This window comes from Parasteatoda tepidariorum, chromosome 12 (genome assembly GCF_982258835.1).
Source record: "Parasteatoda tepidariorum strain Cologne lab strain chromosome 12, Ptep-v5.0, whole genome shotgun sequence".
Lineage (NCBI taxonomy): Eukaryota > Metazoa > Arthropoda > Arachnida > Araneae > Theridiidae > Parasteatoda > Parasteatoda tepidariorum.
In genome coordinates this window covers 9767381-9793111 of record NC_141766.1, presented here as the reverse complement: position 1 = coordinate 9793111, position 25731 = coordinate 9767381, and the positions used below count along the sequence as shown (strand labels likewise).

The following is a 25731-nucleotide window of genomic DNA, read 5'->3' as shown; positions in this document are numbered from 1 at the left end:
ACTACTCAAAAAAACGTTTTCAAATAACTTATTAAGTGATGAAAGGTTGTTGAGAAAGACAGAGGATTTATTTTCTTAAAACATAATTTCTTCACTGTTACCTTAATATTAAGATTAGAATCTCAAAGCTGATAGAAAAAATAACTTATTAGATCCCAGACATATTCGGGACTGTCATCTGTTTACAGTTCTGAAAAAAAAATATAATAATAATAAAAATAAAAAAGACTTACATAGCTTAAGTTGTAGGAACATCATATGTCACATGTCTATTCATATTATTTTTATGAGAGTTGCGAATGGCAACAGATCAAAAAATAATTTTAAAAAATGAGTGTTCCAAAAAATGTCTGCTGATCATTAATCCTGTATTCCTGTTACGTACAACTGGTGACCCGGATTTTTGACATGACTACAGAAAACAGTGAAAAGATCGAAGCAACGATCGTCATGGACGCCGAAGCTAATAAAGTAAGCATTAAAATTCCACCCTTTTGGAGAGAGAAACCCGACATTTGGTTTTACCAAGTAGAAGCACAGTTTCAAATAAATAAGATCACAACTGAAGAAACCAAATTTAATTATTTGATATCCCAACTGGAACCGAAGTATTTAGAAAATATTTGGGACATTATTAAAGACACTAAGCCTAACAAATATACCTTGGCGAAAGAAAGACTTTTAAATACGTTTAAGGAAAGCGAAAACAAGTGAATTCAGCGCTTAGTTACAGGATTAGAACTTGGAGATTACAAGCCAAGCCAACATTTGCAAAAAATGAAAAATTTAGGAGCAGACGATTTTTCAGAAAAAGTGTTAAAATCTTTATGGCTTGATAAAACGCCGAATTTTATACGAAATATTCTGCTTGTCAGTGAAGAAAGTTTAGATAAACTGTCTACGATGGCGGATAAAATTCACGAAATGAAAACTGGGGAAGAAATATGTACTGTTTCACCAAATGTTACCTACAATGATGCTTTAATTGCACGAAAAGCAGCATTAGAACAGAAAATTGATTCACTGAAAATAAATGACCGTAGTAAATCTAAATTTAGAAATAATTACCGAAATACATCTCGAAGTCGCAGTCATTCAATTAAAGCATTCAATAGGAAAGGTAAATATTGTTACTACCATTTTAAATTTGGTTCAAAATGTTTACCTGGTAAATGTCGCCAACCATGTTCTTATGATTCTGATGCGGAAAACAGGGAAAAGCAGTAGACTTTGCGGCAGATTCTGCTGCTGAGGAAATAAATGATTCCCGCAAATTTCGATTGTATGTTCGAGGTAGGAATACTGGAATAAACTTCCTTATCGACAGTGGAGCCGATGTCAGTTTATTACCATTACCCGCCAATAAAAGTTATCAAAATGCAAGCGATTATAAACTATATGCAGCAAATGGATCCGAGATTACAACCTATGGAATCAAAGTATTAACTGTTGATTTAGGACTTCGCCGCTCATTTAATTTCCCATTTATTATCACCAAAATTAATAAAGGAATAATAGGGGCCGATTTCCTTAATAAGTTTAATTTATTAATTGACATTAAAGAAAAAAGATTAATTGATGGAGTAACCAATTTAATTGTTAAAGGAGAAATTTCTCCAATATGCATGACGGAAACAATTTCCATTATGGATAAAAATTCTAAGTTTTCTGAATTATTCTCTTCATATCCAAATTTAACTAAGCCAAACTTATTAATTAGTGATACTAAACATGAAATTCGACATTTTATCGCCACAACGGGAAAACCTGTGTTTTCTAAGGCACGACAATTAGATCCAAAAAAATTGAAAATAGCCAAAGAAGAATTTCAATTCATGCTAGGCAACGGGATTATTAGATCTTCAAAATCGCCCTGGGCAAGTCCCTTACATATGGTTAAAAAGAAGGATGGGTCTTACAGACCATGTGGAGATTATAGAAGACTAAACGACCAAACAATACGAGACCGATATCCAATACCAAGAATCGAAGATTTCCATCATATTTTGAAAGACGCCAAAGTATTTTCTAAATTCGATTTATTTAAAGCTTATTATCAACTTCCTATAAATGAAGAAGAAAAGCAAAAAACTGCAATAATTACCCCTTTCGGACTCTTTGAATTCAACGTTATGAGTTTCGGCCTCAGAAATGCACCTTCAACGTTTCAACGCTTCATAAATGAAGTTCTGTGTGGACTTGATTTCGTTTTTCCTTATCTAGACAATATATTAGTGGCATCTCGAAACAAAGAAGAGCATCAATCTCATTTAAAACAACTTTTTGATAAATTAGATAAATATGGCCTCAGAATCAATATCTCCAAGTCAGTCATTGCTGTGGAGAAATTGGAGTTTTTGGGATATGAAATCAGTTCGGAAGGATCTAAGCCCCTTTCCCAAAAAGTAGAAGCAATCCATAATTACAAGTTGCCAGAAACTATACGTGAACTGAGAACTTTTCCTGGTCTAATAAACTATTATAGACGATACATCAAAGACGCTGCTAAAACACAAGCAATTCTCCACGAATATTTGAAAGGAGCTCATAAAAATGACGAAAGAAAAATAATGTGGACTGAACAAGCTATTGACATGTTTGAAAAATGCAAACAAGACTTATCCAATGTAGCCTTGCTAACATATCCGAAGTTTGAATTACCTCTATGCCTTTGCTCAGATGCTTCAGATTTCGCAATCGGATCTGTATTGGAACAATACGAAAATGGTGCTTGGAAGCCGATAGCTTTCTATTCAAAAAAAATTAAATGATGCACAGAAATCATATAGTACCTACGACAGAGAATTATTAGGGATATATCTTTCTCTAAAGCATTTCAAACATCTATTAGAAGGTCGAGAATTTACTATATTTACAGACCATAAGCCACTGGCTTTTGCCTTCAAACAAAAAAATGAAAAAGCATCTCCAAGACAAAATAGACATCTCCAGTACATATCCCAGTTTTCGACTAACCTTCAACTTATTATTGGCAAAAATAATATCGTCGCAGACGCGTTATCTCGAATTCAAGAAGTAACTAGTGTAGATTATGACAAAATTGCTGATGATCAAAGTAGTGATGAAGAATTAAAACAACTAATGCAATCAGACACAACCTTAAAATTTAAACAACAACCACTGCAGTCTGGTAAATTTCTATGGTGTGATTAGACCATATGTACCTAAAAATTCAAGAATGATTATTTTCAAGCAGATACATGGCTGCTTGAAAATAATCATTCTTGATTATTTTCAAGATCTCATCCAGGAATCAGTTTATCTCATCCAGGAATCAGATCAACTATCAAACAGATAGCGTCAAGATTTATTTGGCCTGGAATTCGAAAAGATGTTCGAATTTGGGCACAATCCTGTATTGATTGCCAAAAAAAACAAAATTTAAAAACATACTAAATCCCAGTTTGGAGAATATCAACAACCCGATGAAAGATTTAACGAGATACATATTGACCTAATTGGACCGTTACCCCCATCCAATGGAAACAAATACTGTTTGACTTGTATTGACCGTTTTACAAGCTGGATAGAAGTAGTTCCTATACCTGATATCAAAGCTGAAACAGTCGCTAGATGTTTCTATGAAAATTGGATAGTTAGATTTGGAGTGCCATACAGAGTAATTACCGATAGAGGATCACAGTTCGATTCTGAAACGTTTAAATCTCTTACCAACTTATGTGGAGTAAAAATCAACAGAACAACTGCATATCATCCTCAGTGCAATGGCAAAATTGAACGTCAACATCGTACATTGAAAACTGCAATAAAGGCACACAACTCTATTAAATGGTCTGAAACTCTTCTTACTGTCTTACTTGGTCTCAGAGCTGCTCTACGCGATGACACCAACTATTCAATATCTCAGATGGTTTATGGTAAATGCATTAAACTTCCCGGTGAATTTTTTGATAACTCAAAAGTGACAACATCCACGGAAAACTTTATTAGCAATCTTCAACATCAAATGGAAACATTAAAACCTTTAGAGTCAAAATATTTCAAAAGGAACAAAGTATTTGCGCACAAAGATTTAAGTTCATGTTCACATGTTTTTATGCGGATTGATAGAGTCAGGAAGCCATTAGAGTCTCCTTATCAAGGACCCTATAAAGTGATGGATAAGACAGAAAAGTATTTTGTAATTAGTTATAAAGGAAAAAACGTAAGCATTTCAATAGACAGGCTTAAACCAGCTTATCTACTGAATTCTGAAAATGAGAATCCAGATTACGATGAAAACCTAAAAGCTGCAAAACCTAACGAATGTTTAACATCAAATAAATTACAAGAAAATGCAGTCAATCCCGAGCAAACTGTTAAAATGTCTAGCTTTGGCAGAAAAATTAAAAAGCCTGTTCGCTTTTTAGAACAAAACTGTATTAATTAGATACATATACATTTATTTTATATATATTTTTTATTGCATTGAAACTAGAATGGTATAATTTGTATATATGTTATATTAATATCTTGTATATATGTTTTCGTATTATGATGAGTCATTATGTAGTATAATTTTTGAACTGTATATATGCTGTTATATTATCATTATATGACAAATTTGACATACTTGCCTAGCATCGTAACTTAGTTACTGGTGAGGGAGTATTGTAGGAACATCATATGTCACATGTCTATTCATATTATTTTTATGAGAGTTGCGAACGGCAACAGATCAAAAAATAATAAAAAAAATGAGTGTTCTAAAAAATGTCTGCTGATCATTAATCCTGTATTCCTGTTACGTACAAAGTCTACACAAACAGATCGTAGCTCTAATTTTGAGATCTTTCGTTTAAAAAGCGTTTATGTAGTGTTCTATGTTTGGTACTTGAAAAAAATTTAACCGATATATTTTTATAAAAAGTTTTTATTGTGAAATTTTTTCTTTAAATTAGAACATGCAAGCTAAAATATTTCCATATTTTACGCATGCGAGAAAAAAGGTTATTTTAAGTACTTCGTTTATTGCAGAGTTAGTCAGAATAGAACAAACGTTATTTTATATAGAATATTATTAAAGAAAAATACCAAAAGAAAATTTTAATCATCGGCATAATCAATAACACCACAGTAGATGTAGGCCGACACCTTAAACTTTATGTAGAATATCGAACTTTCAGTAGACTTCAAAATATACGATAAAATTACTCCCAATGTGAACATTAGGGTGAAACGAAGAAATTAATTTAGGATAGTCTTTTCCCAGTAGCGGCTGTAACCCCATTTTCAAAAGTGTATCCTAATTTTTTAAACTTTATTTTAAATCGGTCGACCCATCAATTAATTTAAATTATACGGAAAAAAATTTTTTTTTTAAATCAATTTTCCATTGCTTCATTCGGTGACTTCTCAGGAATTATTATTGTCAATTTCTCTAAATTTGCTGTTTGTTCCGAAAAAGGTCGATAATTTAAAAATTTCATTTCAGAAAAAGAGAAAGAGAGAGAGAACTGTACGAGTTGCTTCGTTCTGCTCCGGATACAACCAATTTACTGTCCCAAAATTTCGAAACTAATGTTCGTCAAAAGAGGGGTTTCATACAGAAAAACTTGCAAAACAATGTTTTCTAATGTCAGACAATTTCAACTAAATTATTGGGCCAGAGACCTATGTCAATTTTGTCCTCAGTTGTTGTTGCAAATGATTATTGTTTTAAATAAATTGTTACATTTTTATCTCCATTAGCAGTACCATCTATTAACAGAATTCGTGCCTAATAATATTTCTAAGACGTGGAGAGAATAAATTTCAATTTCAGTAAACAGAATGAATTAAATTTTAACAGAATTACATTTCCGTCTCTTTCCGTTTCTTTTTAATTGATTTTTGAAAACTTTGGACATTTTGGAACACGCGGTACGAAATTAGTTTGCGATATTTCCCTGAACAAAATATCGATGTTCGATTGTTATTTTATTTGAAATATCGATCGGCTAAATATAAAAACATTTTGATATTTTGCACATCTTAAAAAAATTCTAACTACTAATAAAGTGATCGTGAAATTCTGTGAGATATCGGCTAAGGATCCAAGTGCTTCATGCATTGGCACATAGGAGAAATTTTAACTCTGCCACTTAAATTATGACCTGCTTTCCATGTTTACGAAATACAATTTATAACTTAACAAGTCCCGCAGTGGACTGATCGTCAAGACACGGTTCCCAGCAGATCACCGAAGTCAAGCATCACTGGCTGCGGTCAGTGTGAGGGTGGGTGACCACTTGGATCAGTCTGCGTTGGGACTGAGAGTGTGCGGTATTGGTCCTCGTTAAACTGTGCTACCGTAAAGTGATCGACTTCGCTTGAGGTCGTCGGGTTACCGAAGCGGGTGTGCCATCCCCTCCGCAGAGGATCAAAATTGCGATGGCATGTCTTCGAATCATCCTCCGGGATGTTTCCCAGACAGTCGCCAATAGCCCATTGTACAGCTCTAGTGTGACGTAAATTAACAACAACAACAATAATAACTTAACAATTAAAAACAAAACAAATCGCTGAAAAAATCGCAACAAATCGTCTATAAAAAAACGACAACTGTACACTAGAAATAATAAGCAAATTTATGTATATTCTTGTTGTGGAAATTCCATTTTCATTACAAAAAAAAGCACAGAGGGGAAATCTGAATGTTCATGTTTTATATTCATTACAATCACACGTGATAACAACGTCATCTTCAATTACCCTAAAGAGCAGCGGTTAGTAAATCATTATATAGCCGGGCAGAAATAAACCGTTAAAACAGCCTATTGTTTTGTGTGCTATGTGGGCATCGGTGGGCATTTTAAATAATGTAAAATATTAAGTAATAGAATCATGCATCTATTAAGCATTTAAGGAATTTAATGCCTAATATTTAGGAAGAGATAAATTTAATTCTTTAAAATAATTAATGTGTAAGAAAGTATTACAATTTTCTCTTTGATTGCTATCAGATAGATGAGTTATATGAATAACAAAGCATCAAATCACCACTAGAAAATTACGTGTATAGTAAAATAAAACATTTGATCGGAAAAACTGCTGAAAATATTTAAATATTTCAGTACAGTATGTGTGAGAATACGTTAAAAAATAAACGTGAGTTAAATGAACATTTAAATTTTCAAACTAAAGAAAAACATTCGTACACTGTGTGCGATAAAGTATTCTCATATGAAGATTCTTTAAAACGACATTCTTGTGCTCATGTTGAAAGCATAATTCTTTTATGTAATATATGTGGAGAAAATTTTTCGGATGAAAGTAAATTAAGTCAACATTCTAAGATTCATAGTAGAAAGAAATCATATTCATGCAGTATATGTAGTAAAACTTTTAATGACAAAGTGGCATTAAACCAGTACTCTCTTCTCCATAACGAGTAGTACTTTTCTTGTGGTGCATGTGGGGAAACCTTTAAGCAAAAAGCTCAATTAGAACAGCATTTAAATGCTGTTTCAGAGGAGATATATGTTTGCAATATGTGTGATGAAATATTTGATTCTAAAGAAAACTTAGATAAACATTATGTTCTCCTTGCTGGAAAAAATCTTTATTCGTGTAGTTTGTGCAATAAAGCATTTAAAGATCTACCTAGTTTATCTAGGCATAATTATATGCATACTGGGGTGAAATTGTTTTCTTGTGATGTATGTAAAAAAGTTTTCATTCAAAAAGCTACCTTAGATAGACATTATGTGATTCACTCTAAGAAAACTTATACTGATAGTACATGTGATAAATCTTTTATTGGTAAGAAAATTTTAGTGGCATGTTCTATTTGTGATATGCCTTTTTCCTGTAGTGTTTGTGATAAGAATTTTGTTATGGAAGAAGAATTAAATCAACACTATATTATTCATACAGAGAAGCTTTTTTCTTGTAGTGTATGTTGTAAAACATTTGCTAATAGTCATAGTTTAAAAGTCCATTCTAATGCTCATGCTAAAGAAAAAGTTAAAAGGGGTTTAAAGATTCATTCTCTTATTCATACTGATGAAAAACAATTTTCCTGTAGTATCTGTAATAAGACTTTTATGACAAAATTGAGATTGCAGGATCATTTTCGTACTCATACTGTTGAAAAGCCTTTTTCTTGTAATATCTGTACTAAGAATTTTTATCAAAATTATGATTTAAAAGAACACATTGCTGTTGTTCATTCTAGAAATCCAAATTTTTGTAATGCATGTGGTAAAACATTTTCTAGTTATCAGCGTTTACAACACCATTTTTTGACTCATGCTAAAGAAAAGCCTTACAAATGCAAAATATGTGGTAGAACATTTTTTAATAGTCAGATTTTTAAAAACCATTACTTCACTCATGCTGGAGTAAACCCTTACAAATGCAATTTGTGTGACGAAGCTTATACAGATAAATCGAACCTAAGGAGACATTATCTTCTTCATAATAAAGAAAAACCTTTTTATTGCAATGTTTGTAAAATGACTTTTGTTGCAAAGAAAAATTTGCAAAGGCACTATCTCTGTCATACTGGTGCAAAACCTTTTTCCTGTATTCTGTGTCACAAAGCTTTTGCTGATAAGGGAGCTTTAAGAAGACATATTCATATTCATACTGGTGAAATGCCTTATTCTTGTAGCGTTTGTAATAGGGCTTTTACTCATAAGAGTTACTTAACTAAGCATAGTGTTATTCACAAGAAGAGCAAGATTCCTGAACATAGACCAAACTTTAAAAAAAAGCCATTCTTAATCTTGCATATTAGAATATTTGTATTAGAACATTATTAGATATATATTATATATCAAATATATATCTGAATATTTGTATTGAATCTTGTTTGTTAAAATATGTATTATTCTAAAGCAGGGTTCCTTCTAGGCGGTTGCCACATTTGACCTTTGAATAAAAAATTGTGCCCTGCCTGCCTATGAATCTGAATATGCTCCCCAACATATTAATAGGTAAAATAATGGGCTGTTCACACCAATTTTTTGTTGAATCCACATGTTTTTCTGATCAATTTTTTTGGGCAGAAAAAAATTGTGTTTTGTCCATAATTAATTAGTTTTTTTTCCTCCGACCATTTCCCTATGGTTTTTCAAATTCTGATATATTTAATACTTAATTATGAAATCCATATTTTGAACTTGAGCTATCACTTTTTTGAAGTGTTCGATTTGTGACACTGCCATCGTAATTTCAGGTCGTTTGACGATAACTTTTTCGTAATTATTATTTATTTTTTTTAAATTTCGTATTTTTTTCCTTCTAGTCATGTTAACACTGTTTTTGATAATGTTGCTATCTTAATCTAAAGATTATCGCTTTAGAAATACCCTCCAATTGTTAACTAAAGTGAAGAACTAGTAAATCACAGCGCAAAAAAGAGAAAAGATGACATTCTTCATAATCCTCATAGATTATTTTTGACCTTTCTTGCCATCTTGACTAGGTTTGCCAACTTTGTGTCCAGAGAACGGAAATTGTAATGTTATTTCTATATAAGACAAATCTCTGTCAACGTTCTGTATATTGCTATCTTTCTCTCTGTTTACCCTTTAGGATTATGCAGAGAGGAGTTATTCACTTATTGTGGTACACAGGTATTTCTCACATTCTAAGCGTAAAATGTTAGCGATTAAGTAAATGATAAAAGATAGGCCAAATAGTCATTTAAAGTAAAAAATAATTTTTTTAGAATATTCTTATCACTGGTTAAGTATGAAATTTCATAAAAAAAACCTTATTAGCTTTAAAGTTACATTGTTTCCTAAAAAAATTCATTTTTACTGAGTTTTAAATGCTGTTTTTTTTTTTTTCTTTCTTTCTTCACGACCATTTGTCATTAATATTATCGAATTAACAATGTATTTTTCTTAACTCTAGAAATGTCAATCTTCGTTTCAAAAAAAAAAAAAATAGTGAACTACGTTACTAAAGAATTTATTCAGTTGCATGTTATTTGTAAGATAATAAAGCATTAAGTTGAGAATTTCATTAAAATTAAACAAGACAATCACTATTAATAAACAAAAATAATGTATTAAATGTAGAGCTGAAATTATTTTATTTAACAAAATTAGTTTTTATATAAAAGAAGATTAAAAAAATTATATAGTGAAATAAATAAAACAGTTTATCTTCCTGAGATTTCAATGTTTTCAAAGATATTTATGATTTTAAATTTGTGACATTTTAATAACCGGTTAATTATAAGTACCAACACATACTCATTGAATATCTTCACTGCTTGATGAAATATTTAATAATAAATTATTATTTTCATTAGTTTACTATTATTTTTTTATTGCAAAAAATGCAAGATTATATTTTCTGTTAATATCAGTACATTGAGATGATTTAATTGTTCAATACCTATAAGTTGTTACCTATAAAGCATTCTTATTGTGATGTTCTTAAAAATAAACTATTGTTTGAGTTCAAAAGGCAAGCATCAATGATTTTATTCATTTGTAAAAAATAAGGGCATTTTAATTAGAACAATAATTGTTTTTTATTGTTTCCAATTTTAGACTTAAACCATAATGTAAGCTTTTTATTTATTTATTATGATTCCTTGTTTTTTTAGCTTAAATTTATTTGTCAAGGTTGAAACCTTTAACTAAAGTATATTGAAGCATCAAAACTTGAAGTTATGGAAATAAGAAAAAGTCTAGGTTTTTTAATGTATTTTTTACATTTAATGATGTAATATTTATTTATTTAAGAAAAATAGTTTTGATCAAATTCTATTTTTTGAAGTTTAATGAATAATGTTCAATACCTGAATATTCCCTAGTTAATGTTAGAAAGCATTTGTTATTGAAAAAATGCATCATAATTTAAAACTGCTATGTTATCGAAAGTATAACTTATTCACTCTTTCGCTATGACATAGATGTAAGTGCTGCCAACTACTACGCTTTTGCAAATTATTTTATAGAGTGGTAGACAATCAAAAACTGAAACTTTCAGAATTTTTGGCAATTTTGCTACCATTTTGAAAGCCTTGTTAGGTGAGAGGTGTAGCAAAGTGACTTTTCATGTAAACTTTTAAATCATTTACATGTAGTGGTATTGAAAATAACTTTAAATCAAATTCATAAAACAAAGAATCATGCATTAAAACATAAACTTATCTACCACAAGAAGGAATTTTTCCAAAATGCCTAGATAGCTGGCAGTAGTGAATTTACATAAATTAGAGGTCTAAATACATAATTCAATCGTTTTAATGAAAAATTTTAACTAAATTTTATCAAAATAGCTATTTCTAATGGACTAAATATAAAATTTAGTCTATTAGAAATGGCTATTTTGATTTTAGCTGAATCATTGTTAAATATATGTATTCTTCAAAGAATAATTGAATTTTATTATATATACGTTTTTAATTTTCTATCTTTATAATTTTAGCCTTTTAATACCTTTGTTCTGTAAGTGAAATATAATTTTATGCAAAATGTTGGTGTGAACCGCATAACATTTTCTAACTTTTGTACTAGAACCAAGTAATAACAGTAAAAGAGTTATAATCTATGTATTAAATTCAATACTTATTCAGATTGTAAATAAAAAAGATGCATATCAAAATTTTTAATTTTATAAATTTGGTCTAGTGAATACAATTCTATGTAACAATTTTTAATTGAAATCTTGGGTTGCAGAGATGTGATTAAGACCCAACTCATTAAAATAAAATAATTTAAAAGCTAAAACTCAACAGGAGTGGCTAAGCCAATGTTTTTTACGCCAATGTTAGGTGATGTTACATTACATAATGTAATGTAAGTCAAAGTTACATGAGGCATTAGTGCATTATTATTTACTGATAAGAGGCTTTGGGAGAGATATTTGATGGATTACGAGGTAACTCAGCATTGTGAGTGTAATGATAAGTTTATTGTCGCTTTCAAAAATGTGTTAATTGAAACAAATGTATGAATTTCTGATGTGTATTTTCCATTTTGTAATATGCTAATGAATCGCTAGATAAAATTCCCGCAAGTGCTATTATTTCTTATTGAACATATCTCACTTTTTCATCTTTCAGTTCCGTAAAAGAATGATATGTTTTACTTAAACAGATTACCTCTAATGCTAGATTACTTCTAATTATGCATAAAACTTACTTCTTAAGTCTAAAACAAATGTGTATAAAATATGAAAAAAAATATGGTGCTCACAGTTTTTAATGAGCTAAAAGTCTTAGTATAGGAATTGGGCTTGAATAAGCATAGTATTATACACACTGAAGAGCAAGATTCCTGAGCATAAACCAAACTGAAAAAGGCCATTCTTAATCTTGTATATTACAATATTTGTATTAGAATATTATTAGATATATATTATATATCAAAATATTTGTTTTGAATCTTGTTTGTTAAAAAATTAGTATTATTCTAAATCAGGGTTCATTCCAGGTGGGGTGCCCTGTTTGCCCTTTGAATAAAAGATTCCGCCCTGCCCTCATTTCACGATAATTTTTTTTAAAGCTGTCGTTTTTCAGTTTTTTTCACGTGGACTTTCAATATTTTTAATACAATCATTTTACGATGTGCGAATTTCAATTTGCGTTATCACTATTTGATAAATTTTAATTCATGACAATTCTATCGCAATTTTGAGGGCGTTTGATGATGGCTTTTACAGACCTCATTTGAGTCACCCTGGGTAATTTCTGGTCAAAAAGCATAAACATTCAATTATTACAAAATCTATTTAAGCTAGAGTTACAAATTTTGGCATGGAGTAAGCACATTGTGATGTCCATCATATAGAATATTTATTTTATCAATAATGTACAAGTAATTAGAGTAATTATAGTTTGCAATAATAGGCAAAATAACAATGCATAAATGATACAAAAATTAAAGTTGCTGAAAACTTAAAATAAAATGTAAAAATTTGTTTAACTGAATTTTTACCGCAACATTTTTTTGTGTAAATTTTGATTTTTTTTTTTATCAAATGGGATCCTAATTCATTAAATTTTTACTAATAAAAAGGAAAAATTGAACATTTTACCTTAAGTAAGTATAATTGCACTAATTTTACAATGAGTTATTATTTCATAAGAACTTTTTATTACGATACTTTTATGAACTCATGATACTTTTAATTGCAACAAGTGAAAAGATTAAGCTTATAAAATTATAGATTATAAAAACCATTTTTTGAAATTATGATGTATTTTGCTTGGGATATACAAACACCCTTAACCATGCCCTATAAACTACTGCAGTATTTTCGTAATTGTTACAAAAGTTAGTTATAAAATATGAAGTAATAGATTTGAAGTAATAAACTATCATTATTTGTAGAGATCCTTTTGTTTGACTATAAAAATATCCCAACATTGTCTAAAAAGTGAGTGTCTAAATATATGAATTTTAAACCATGCTTTGTCATTGCCAAGCAAATCTTCGAATAAATGAACTTTTAGCATTTAGAGATATAGGTACTGTGATCATTGAAAAATCTAGAACTGGTGTGTTTGTATTCTTGTGGTGACATGAACCACCAGTCAAAAAATAGTGCGCTTTCGACAACCAATACAGAATGTGTAGTTGTCTAGTGAAGCCACCAAAGAAATTGCCTTGTTGGTTTGTTTATTTTGGGAGCTTAGTGCCTTCCTAATTTATTATTTTTTTGTGGTATGTGCCATTGTAATTAAACCTTTAAAAAAAGGCATAATTTTCATACAAACTTAAAACACAAAGAAGTCAGGCATCATTTTGTTTGCGTTATTGCAGACTTTATGTGAAATGTCCTGATTTCCAGAATTTGGAAAAATTTGATTCATGATTTTGTGGTTTCATCATTAAATATTTTGTGAAAGATCTTTCCACCTGAAAAATAATAAATATCTAATTTTACAAATAATAAATATTACAAGTTTTTTTTTTTTTTTTAACTTGTAGAAGTATTCTCTTTTTCTGTAGTCCAAATTTCAGATGAGATTATAAAAGTGAAAATAGTTCCAGCAGTTTGATTATAGAAGGAAGGCAAGCAATTTTATTGATTGTGGCCCAACAAGGACACTACATAGCAAATTTTGAGGAAAACTTCTCCAGCGGAGAGCTTGAACTTATACATGGTCCAGGTGCTCCATATTTGAATAAGCTTTGTATAGAATATTTGATGAATTTCATGTCTGTAATTGATACATCAATGTTTTATAATTGTATGCCTTTCATATGTTGTGTTTTAATTGCTTAAACATTATGCTTCTAGGGAATCATTTGAGTGCTGAAAAGTACCAAAAGATTTATCCTTGAGACTGGTATGTGGGCTTATATTCTATTGATGATGGGACTTCAGCAAAAAAGCAAACGAAAGGTGGATGGGTCAGTAGTGGCACTTCGTATGCCAACTTCCCCTTGCTGTCTATTATCTCTGCTTTCATCTCATACTACAGTTAGCTTGTTCCATGTGTACCTGTCCAACCTCCTCAGTTATTGATTTGTGGGTCTTGTTCAGCTCTTTCTGGTAAGTTTTTTACTTTAGTAATTTAGCACTTTTTCTTCTGTAATTATTTGGCATGAATTTAATGTTTCAAATACCTTAATGCATTCTATTAATATACACTATATATAGAAATAATATACCCCCTTTATTAAAATTGAATTAAATTGGTATTTTATTATTTGTATTTTATAATTAGTATAAGATTTCTTTTGGTTTTAGTTTCATTATAATTAATTCATATAATAATTATTCATATAATAATTAATGTATGTATGCTCTTTTCTCTTGCATTAAGTTTATATATATCTTGATATATGTAATCATTCTAATTTCAGTGTAATTCAGTCAATTTCTCAAAGTGATTTAAATGTGTTTCCCTAATAAACATCAGGCATTCTCATTAAAATTTGTTATTAACTAATAATTGTTGTATTTAAATATTTGGTGTAAATATTGTAGTAACCATATGCTCACTTAACTACTTCTATTCAAAAGCAACTGAGACATAAGTCTCTGTAATATTATATTTTCCATGCATGCAAAAATATTATGATCCAGATAGTTATAAGTAAAACATTGATTTTATAATAAGATTCTTTTAAATCCTAAGAAATGTCCTCTAATTAAGGTTTTTAAAAATATGGTTTGTCTTTTCTGCTGAATATTTGAATGACATCATGCATATTTTTTTTTATTTATTTATCCCTAAAACATATTATGCTGTCTTTGTCTAGTATCAGCGTTAGATTTTAACAATTTCAGAAGGCAGATCCTGTGAGGCACATAGTGTGTAAACTTTACAAATTAATTAAGAAACAAACTGTCAGTGTCCAAGACATATTTATAACGTTGCTTCAAATAAAATAATTTAATGGTAAAAATGTTAGTTGATGAAATTTTATAGTACATTCTTCAAATTAGCAATAAACATCGCTTCATTTGCAAGAACAAACAAATTTTCGATGAAATGTGATTGTTCGGTCTTAAGCGAAACGCCATCTGTTGTAATTGTTTCGAGCTAGTCAGTTGCTCTTGAACTCTTGTTTGAGCCAGTCGTGGCTACCATTGCAATAGTGTAATGATTTTGGTTTGATTATTTACAATTGTTAAATAAAGTATTGTTTGTTAAACTTCTAGTATTCAATGAACCAGCGCATTGTGTACAATCGTGTACTATGACATCTATGAGATATTGTTTTACTTATATTCATAATAAATTCCTTGTAATAACAATAATTACAATAATGAATAAGAATATTTGTTTTATAATAAATATTAATTATTTGAAAATATAGAAAACATTAAAATGAAAAAGTTCTTTGGTAGAAGATGAATAGATCAAAAGACTGCATATGCAGAATGCTCAAAAATCGAGAAAAGTACACATGTTTTTCAAAATTCTATAATTTCATCAAAAAAAATCAAATCGATCTGAAAATTTGAGGGCTTACATAGAACGGTTCAAATAACTATTTTCCATTAACAGAAAGTACAAAAAAAATTTTTGGCAAGTGTTCAAACTTATGTTTTAACCATAAAAACAACCCATGATGAAAAGCTGGATTCAGTTCACAAAAAAAACAAAGTATTGCAATTTGATCATATGTAACTAATTGTAGAGGGTTCACTTTAGAACATATCAAATTTTCATGCAATTTGAATGATTTCTCACAGTTCTATGAACATTTGAATTTAGACCTTTTCTTCGTAGATTTCAAAATTTTTGCAAACTTTTGACTGGTAGTGTATATTTTGTGTTTTCAACCAAGAATGAAAGTTTTCAATATTTTGATGGATTTTGTTATTTTAATAAGCTTTTAGAATTAAATAAGACAGAACAAGAAAAAAAATTTTTAAGAGTAACAGTTAAATAATATAAAATATACTAAATAGGGCTTTAGTTGAATTATTTTCGCGATGGCTGTAACTAAGGCAACAGCAATAGCGAAATATTCCCCTTTTTTTATATTGAATTGTGCATATATCTTAAATAAAATGATATTCACTTTGCTAAAATATTATTTTTTTTTTTTTCGAATTTTTTAAAATGATTAAGTGAAAAACAGCTTAAAAATGGAGAGAAAAAATTAGGTTTTATAATATTATTTGCATCACATTTTGAAAAGTAAACTATTCTCTTTATCTAATGATAAAGTTTAATCAATCACCTTTTTTTATTTATTTAAGAATTTCACACTCAGTACTACCTTTTTATTTTATATATTTAAGTTTTCAGCATTTTAGCAACCTTTCCCCATGTTTTCAGCAAAATAAATTAAAATGCAAAGTCAATGATAAGTTTAAGTATAAGGATCTTGTATTCCTACTACCAAAAAGAGATTAGTACAATAATTTAGACATTGACAATCATTATTATATTAGATTAAAGAATTACCATTAGGACATTATTTTAAATGAAATTAGAAGTTAAAATGCATTGTCTCGATTTTTCACTTTTTTATTTTTATTTATCATTTAAATTGCACTATTAAATCCTTATTTCTTTATAGGTTAAATATATATATTTATATATGGGACAGTGTGGAGTCAGATCAAGATCTGAACAATATTGCATGGTTGATCTTTTTTTTTTTTTTTGCTCCCAACCAAATTATTTGTTTGTAGATTAAAGATAAACTCACGTTTTTTCAATTGATATGTGTTAATTATCTGAATAATTTATTTTAGTAATAATTCATTAAACAGTAATTGTTTCTTAAATGTGTAAAAACTAGTCCTATTAGGAATTTCTATGAAGCTATAAGAGTCTTACCTCCTTTATTGATGACTTTTACCCAAAAATTAATTTTTCACTTATTTTGGTAAAGGATACTAAAAGAAAACACAAATATTTTTAATTCAAAATAGAAAAAACTTCTTTGAAAAAAAAGCGCTAAAAAGCAGCAGAAATTTCAGAAAAAAGTAGCAATGAAGAAAAAGAAAATGAAGGAAATAAAAATGAAAATATGACCACCGAAGCCGACGTCTTCAGGGGGTACCGGCCCCTGTAGCCATAAAAACAAAACCATTTCTAATTGAAGGAGAAGCAAATGCTTAAATTAACTCCCTCAGTACCAACGACCTCTATAATTAGAGGGCGTTGTTTTCTTTAGGTTTTAGTTTTTTCTTTTCATTCGGCTTGCTTGAGAAATTGATGTCTGACCTGTGAATATGTGAGTTTTTATTTTTCTGATGATTTTGTTTGAGTTTCTTTTCTTAATTTGTTATTTATATTGCATTTTTTTTCTGGACTTCTATGCAAAACCATCGGGGTACTGAGGGAGTTAATTTAAGCATTTGCTTCTCCCTCAATTAGAAATGGTTTTGTTTTTATGGCTACCAGGGCCAGTACCCCCTGAAGACGTCGGCTTCGGTGGTCATATTTTTATTTCCTTCATTTTCTTTTTCTTTATTTGGTAAAGGATAATATAATATTAGCCTATAAAACTTATGTGCACTCCAACTACTACGGAAATTCCATAGTTTCAGAAATTATTCCTCCTAGTGGTAGAAGAGTTAATAATAATATTTTAATGGATTAAGAAAATTTAGCCCACCTTGATATATAAATAATTATGACAGATATATAGTATAAATAATTATAGCTCTTAAGTTCTTTTAAAATTTTTAAAAAAATTCTATATTCATAAAATGTTTTACTTCAGCTTGTTACCACTGAAAGATATTTCATAGAAACATTTAATGTTGGAGAGTATGGACTTTTCTATTTAATTTCGTAATTGTATATTTTACTTTATTATGAAACAAAATAAATGCATCTTAATTATCACTTAAAAGTAATTGTAGAAGTCTTTAACCTCATAAGGCACCAGAAAGAAAATATTTTTGAAATTTTAACTTATGTATGAATAGAGAAGTAAATATTATGCAACTGTATATTTATATAGCAGCCTTTAATGGGGTATATTAATTTATAATTTTATAGGATGTTTCTAGAATATTATTTACTGAGATAATTTTCTGTTTGCTTTATCCAATAAATGTAAAAGATGTAATTTTTTAGATAAAACTGAAGTGAAGCTGAAAGAATTTGGATTTTATAAAGTTAGAAAAACAATTTTAGCAGAAAACAAACAAAAATTATAAAAATTTAAGATATGTGTGTTAGCAATATTTTTATTAAAAATTTTTATAATTTTTGTTGTTTTCTGCTAAAATTGTTTATCTGACTTTATAAATTAAAATAAAACAAATTTGAATTTAGCTGCTTTAAGCGCTTTTCTATTTTGATTTATATTATCTTAAATATTACTTACTTTTTTTAAAAAATTAGTTTCATTATTTGATTAGAAAGAATTTCGATTAATTAGAACTTCCCGGTTTTGCAGTTTTTTACTTGTAGCTAAAATTTTGTTCAAGCAATGGTTTTCCTGTTTATACTGATGATTTGCTATTTTAGCCTTGCTTCTATACTTATGATTCAAATAATTTTATTTAATTTTAAAGGTGTTTCTTTGTTGTTGTTACAATTCAGAATTAAAAAATCTTATGTTACCTTTGTGTGCTGTCCGTAATACCATTATCACAAGTTAGAAAATTCTGAGCAACTGTAAGCTCAACCTCCACTAATTCTTTATAAGCAATTTTGTAGTTGGGAATTTCCTATAGAGTTACTTAATAGCTCGAAAGATTGCTCATAATAGGTTATCCTTTTTTTTTTTTTTTGTTATCTCAACTTCTGGCTAACATAATTTTTTTTTAAAAAAAAGTTTGAGGTTATTTCATAAATTATCTCTGCTATTCTGCTTATTGATTGATATCCATTTAAATTTTTGCATTTTAAAAGTTTTATTCAGCTGCAATTAAAAATGCTAAACAATTCACTTGCAGATTAATGGAACAACATGATACGAAATTGTATAATAAATAAGTTTGCCCCACTATTAACACTGGACATGAAAACGATTTTAAGATATTGAAGCATTTCATATTCCTTCTCTAAAAAGATTATACTGTAGGGTGAAAAAGGAGGATAGACTTAAATGGCTCCTGTTTTTCTGATTATTTTTTACACTAAATCATACCAATCCCAAAACTATACGGCTACTATTTTAGAAGTTATGTAGGTTTTGTGCATATAAAGTGCAGGTTTTTGCTTACATCTCTCACATTGCAATCTGGGCAAATAAGGTATTAGTACCCATGCGTATTATTACGCTTAATCGAATGTGACTAAAATGAAGTCATTTGATCTAATAGTTTAGAAGTTAAAAGGGTTATGAAGGCTTCATGTCTACAAAGTATAATTTTTGACTTATATCTATCTGTGTACCAAATATTGCTATCTAGACATGTAAGGCATTGCTTCTAATCTAATGTATCATGCTAAATCCGATAAAACTAATATTAAGTTTATTTAAGAATAGTTTAAAAAGAATAAAGGTTTCATGTATGAAATACACAGTTTTTGACATAACATTTACTCATAAAATTTTACAATGGAATCTATACATTTCATTCACTTTAAATTTAATTCAGTTCGTTATACTTCAGGAAGAAGATTATGGAGATACACAGTAGTTTACAGTTTCCCCAGGTCACTAACTTTGGTACTTGATCCTAGATTGTTGATTTCACCACATACTTATAGCATCAAAACTATTAGATCTATCAAATCAATTTTGATTTTTTATTTCAAATTTAGTCTTAAATATACACAAGAAATAAGATGTTGGACTTGTCTATATAACAATGACAAATAATTAAAATTGTCACAAAATGCAATTAATTTAAAAATACCAATTTTAAAGTTAGAAATACTTTTATAAAATACCATTTTTAAAAAATTTGTTTTTCAATTAAAAAATGTCATACTTACATCTTAATATTTTTCAATTTTAAACATTCATTATTGTGGTATAACAATTTCCAGTTAAAAATTACAGGACTTATTTTAAGACAGATTTATTGTGACATACATATATCAATTTAAATTAAATAATAGTTAGAAACAATATTTTGTTTACAGCTTATTTTATGTATCCTATTGTTTTCGTTATAGGTTTTGAATACATTTTTTTTTAAATAGAAGAATAACAATAAATAATGGTATGCTCTCTTTGAATGTGCTGATCAAGGTCACATGCCATGAAGATCCGACTACACATTGTAAATGATAATAAATGCATCTATTTCTAAAAAGGTAAAAATTGATACAACACCTCACAACTATTTATTAAATTAATGGACTTATTATTAAAAATTTGTTAAAGATTATCATTCAATTTATATTTCGTCACCAATATAAGTTATTTGCAATTAAAGCAGATACACATTTCCATGTTATAGTGGAGTAATTAATATTCATATTCTAATTTTTCAGACCATTATTTATGTAGTCTAAAATTGCAACAAATGGTGTGTGGCTCATATCAAGCATGATTACCGTATATTCCGGCGCATAACGTACCCCGGCGTATAATGCGCACCCGTAATTTCTATAACTTTTTTTTAAATTTTAAATTATACTCTTCGTATAACGTGCACGAAAATTTCAATTGTACATGTGCAATATCTCGTCTATTATCTATAGAAAACCAGAAAGCCTTTTAGTGTGGGACATGTTTTGGTCCCACCTTACAGATAATGCAAAAAATTGTTGAAAGAATGTAACACCGATATAGCAGTTACTCCAGGCGGATTGACACCATTTCTTCAGCCATTGGACATCTGCTTAAACAAACCATTTAAAGTCAATTTAAAAAAACAGTGGAACACTTGGATGTTGGCGGATGAGAAAGACTTTACGAAAGGAGGACATATGCGCCATGCAAGTTTGGAAACAGTGTGCGAATGGATATTTAAAGCATGGGATGAAATTAAGCCTGAGATGGTTAGAAAATCATTCAAAAAATGCAGCATTTCAAATAATCTGGACGGATCAGAAGATGACTGTTTATTTATGGATGAGGGTAACACAGATGATGAGGACGAAGCAGATTGTGATGACGTGCCTGAAGAAATAACGGAAGACGAATATAATGAACTATTTATGCAATAACGAAAATCAATAAAGTATATAGGTAAAGGTATGTTATTTCTTTAAAATAAAAGTATTTTTCCATATTTACATTTAATCTATAATGTGTATTATTCCATATTTTAATCTATAATTTTTTATATTCGGTGTATACCGCGCACCCGTACATTCCAATGTTAATTTTTTGTATTAAAAGTGCACGTTATACGCCGGAATATACGGTATATTTTATTTCCTGACTTTATCTTCTTCTGAGGATGATCTTTGCAAGCAGCAGTGAAGAGATTACAGTATTCAAATTACAAGCAATTATGTTTTACCAGAACTTTAAAACAGCATTGTGCGATAATCACACATTTATGTTTATATATATATACAGTCGAACCTGCCTATCTCGAATCTTGCGGGAAAGGGAAACAAATTTGAGATAGAGAGGTTTCGAGATTTACAGGTAAGTTTAAAAAATGAAATTCGAGCAGCAATGTTTATTTAAAAGAAACTTTAAATCATTTATGTTTTAAAGAATTTAATTATGATTACATATTAATTAAATCTAATAAAAGTTTTTAACAGTCATACGCACCTCATAGGTAGTCTTTTAATGATTTCTGACGTTGGATTTTCTTTGATTCCATAATTTTTCGAATGTTAGAGAGAGCAGCGAACCCCTCGTGTCCAACGTTTTCTTGACATTCAAGAAAGTTTGTTAAACATTCCACAGCTTTTTCAGCTTCCTTTACTGTCACTTTCGTTGCTTCTATATGCTCTTCGTCTACTTCATTTTCGTCTTCGGAAATGTATCTGACATTATCGACGATTTCCGAATCTGTCAAAGTTCCACATGTGGCCAAGGCGTCATCCACTTGCAAAAATTCTTCAAAGGAAATCCAGATTTTATTGCATTCCAATCTTGTGAATTTATTTCGATCATTTCTTCATCAGTGATATAAGTTTCTTCATCTTCCTTTTCGGAAATTTCAGTCTCTTCTTCAATAATCCCCATCTCTTCTTCACACTCATTCTTAAACCCAGCTTTTTTAAAACCATTTTGAATGGTCTTCTGTGTTACATTTCTCCATGTGTGGTCTGTCATTCTGATAGAATCCAGTACATTTATCTTGGGAAGGGTACTTCCTTCATCAATTGCATCTACAAGTTTGCGGATCAACTGTTTTCTGTAGTTAACTTTAAAACTTCTGATTACTCCCTGATCCATAGATTAAAGCTTTGAGGTGGTGTTTGTGGGAAAATACTTAATACAAACATTTTTCAGTTCAGGCAGATTGTTATGCGCACTACAGTTGTCTATAAAAAGAATAATTTTTCTTTTTTTTAATCGCATGGATTTGTCTAAGAACTTTAACCAATTTCCAAAGATTTCACTCGTCATCCAAGATTTTTTATTTGCTTTGTATGGAAAAGGGAAGGATTTTACTTTAGAAAAGCATCTAGGCTTTTCTGAGCGTCCGATCATGAGAGGAGGAAGTTTCTCTGTGCCTGTTTTGCAGCTAAGAGCAATGTCAAACGAGCTTTATTTTGTTTTCCTCCCCTGCATGCTTCATCTTTAAACATAGCAGTTTTGTCTGGCAAACATTGATAAAACAGTCCTGTCTCGTCAGCATTGAAAATATTCTTTGGCTCATAGCCTTTCACTAAATCAGGAATGTTTTTAATCCAGTCTTCGCATGCACTTTCCGGAACAGATGCACTTTCACCACAAAGTTTTCGAAAAATAATACAGTGCCTACTTTTAAAACTTTCTAGCCACCCACTACTGCCTTTAAAATTATCTTCATGGCCAAGCTCTTTAGCAAAATCCTCAGCTTTTTGTTGCATTATTTGTCCACTGATAGGAGTACCGCTGCTCCTGGATTGTGTAAACCATTTTAAAACACATTAATCCACATCCGGAAAAGTGCATTTTCGGCTTTTTTTCGCATTCTTGTTGCTGCTATGAAATTTTTGCTCCACAGCTTCTCGATTCTTAATAATTGTAGAAAGAGTGCTTGCTGGTAAACCGAACTTCACTGCAACTTCGTTTTTTTTCATTAATGGATTTCCGTCCAAGAATGTTAAAATTTTCATTTTTTCTTCAATGGAGAGAACATTCAATTTACGTTTAGCCCCTGCCATACTTAATCAAAATTCAATTGAACAATGTTTTAAAAAAACTGAGACGCTCAAACCAACGACCTCCTAAAAAAATTCTACTGATAAAATGAATTTCTCTTTGTGTTGTTCTTATCCATGTGTGGAAACTGATGCCCAGTGGTGACGCTGAGGGGTAGCAGCTGACTATTCGGCCCCAACGGTTGGAGTTTGTATTAGCCATCTGTACATGTTCGCGATTCATTGGATAACAGCAGCCAGTTATGAACCATCTGTTTTGACTGTCGACTATAAGAATTTTCCTTGATTTGGCTCTGAAGAAATGCATTAACTGGGTATCTTATAGTATTCTACAAACAAACAAAAAATATTTTAAATTATTTTATTATTTTACATAGATCTTTTATTTTTGCTACTAAAAATATTTTTCAGCGCATGACTATTTATTTTAATTGCTGCTTATTTATCAACTTTTTTTTCTTCAATTTAATCACTGAAATCATAGACATCCTAGTTTTATGTGGTTTTATGGAAATTTTAAGTAAACTTAGCATTGGTTGCAAAAGTTTTTAATATTGTCCATTTCTTTGGAAAGAAAAGTCTTCTTCATGTCTCTAGAATTTGGAGTATTCAATTTACTAATTTTTCAAAACATTGACTGTTATTCTTCTCATTAGAGTTCACAGAAGTGCTAAATGTACTAAAAATATAGTGATAATTATAAAAGCAAGTAAAATGGCTGGTATTGGTATGGTTATAAATATAACTTCATTGAAAAAGTTAATAGTGGATTTTAAATGAGATCTCAACCGCATTTAATATTTTAGATATAGTGTTGAATACTCTTGTCATGTACGATTTGTATGATGGTGATTTGAAAATGAAGATAACCCCTTTTTGGCCTATTTGTTTAATTTATTCTTTACTCAATAGTATTTATAACAATATTCTTTAGAAGAACAAAAAATAAAGTTAGAAATGTTTTAAAAGTCACTAGACAAATAGTAAAAGCAAAAACAGTTTTAATTACATACCAAACAATTACCAAAATAATATTTGACATAATGACTTGCTCCACAATGATTCAATGGTTAAGTCTCTTAAATAGCAAAATGTAGAACTGGGGTTCGATTCCCAACCGTAGCTTAAAACCTACCCAACTTGCATGACTTGCAATGCCACAACAAGGATAAATGTTTAGAAGAAATGGACAAGAGAAACAAACAAGGAAAAAAACCTGGCTGTGGGGCACTCAATAGCACAACAGAAAGGGACGCCAGACACCTCTCATGTGCTAGCACATCCTTGGTGTTTGGCTGCAAGTGTTTTTCGTCTAGCTCAATTCCTCTGCAGCTGAACTACAAGTTGCCTTGGACTTCAGTGAGCTTGGCAACACAGTGCATGGTGAGCCCCGTGGCAACAAGTTGGTTTCACTGATGGCTATAAACAGAGTGTGGGATATAGAGATTAAACCTTTCCCCTCAAAAAAAAAAATTTTTTTTTTCATTTTATAATAGAGAGAAAAAAATTTTCTTAAGGTATTCTGAAGTAATCTTATTGTCTGAAGTAAGTCTTATTGTTTATTTTTTTAAATTATTATTATTTGTTGTTCCTACATAAAAAAAATTATATCAGTTATGATAAAAGGTTTATAATTTACTTCAAAAAGCAGTCTCCCTCAGGAAAAAAACAAATAAGACACCCTTAAGCAAGATTCAGAACAGTCCAATTCATTCATTCTGAAATTCTTGTCCTTTTCAGAACATTCCAACATTTGTCTTTCTGTTTGTCCATTTCATGTATAGGGACACGACCCATACTTTTTTTTTTCCCTTAGAGACTAGTGAGGGGGGGATGTTTCCCTTTATTCTTAGAAATCCTGGAATTCCCTTTATTAAGAATTTCCCTTTATTCAAATGAGAGATTCTTGCTATAAGGAGAATTCTGAATGACTAGAATTTTCATCATTTAGCTTGTCAGTTTCTCTTTCCTCTAAACAGCTTGTAGAGAAGTGGAGAGTTTGCTTAGTTAGTTTGAAAGTTAGTGCATATCATTTAATAAATTTTCTCAAGTATTTTACTAAATAATATAAAGCAGTGAGTTTTTTCAAGTTTATCAATTACGAACCGTTTAATTCATTAGTTATTTTGTAGGGTCGCTTTAATGGAATT

General features: G+C 29.8%; 2 protein-coding genes across 3 annotated transcripts in view; both read left to right on the top strand.

Annotated features, from left to right (window-relative positions):
- The first annotated feature begins 903 nt into the window (after positions 1-903).
- Positions 904-5772, top strand: LOC107456320 (uncharacterized protein K02A2.6). The gene is made up of 4 exons (XM_087156081.1): positions 904-1120; positions 2050-2705; positions 3425-4378; positions 5713-5772. The coding sequence occupies exons 1-4, from the start codon at positions 904-906 to the stop codon at positions 5770-5772; spliced, it is 1887 nt and encodes a 628-aa protein (XP_087012207.1).
- Positions 5773-6745: 973 nt separating this feature from the next.
- Positions 6746-25731, top strand: part of LOC107452664 (uncharacterized) — a 29941-nt gene continuing 10955 nt past the window's right edge. The window contains exons 1-2 of one of the 2 annotated variants that reach the window (XR_015430870.1): positions 6746-7764; positions 14218-14472. Coding sequence is in view for 1 of the 2 variants with exons in the window: in XM_087155989.1 (XP_087012115.1) it covers positions 7494-7764; positions 14218-14261 (315 nt within the window). In the remaining variant the exon portion in view is untranslated. Of the gene's footprint in view, positions 7765-14217; positions 14616-25731 lie in introns of those variants that run through there. The other variant, XM_087155989.1, reaches the window with a different exon arrangement.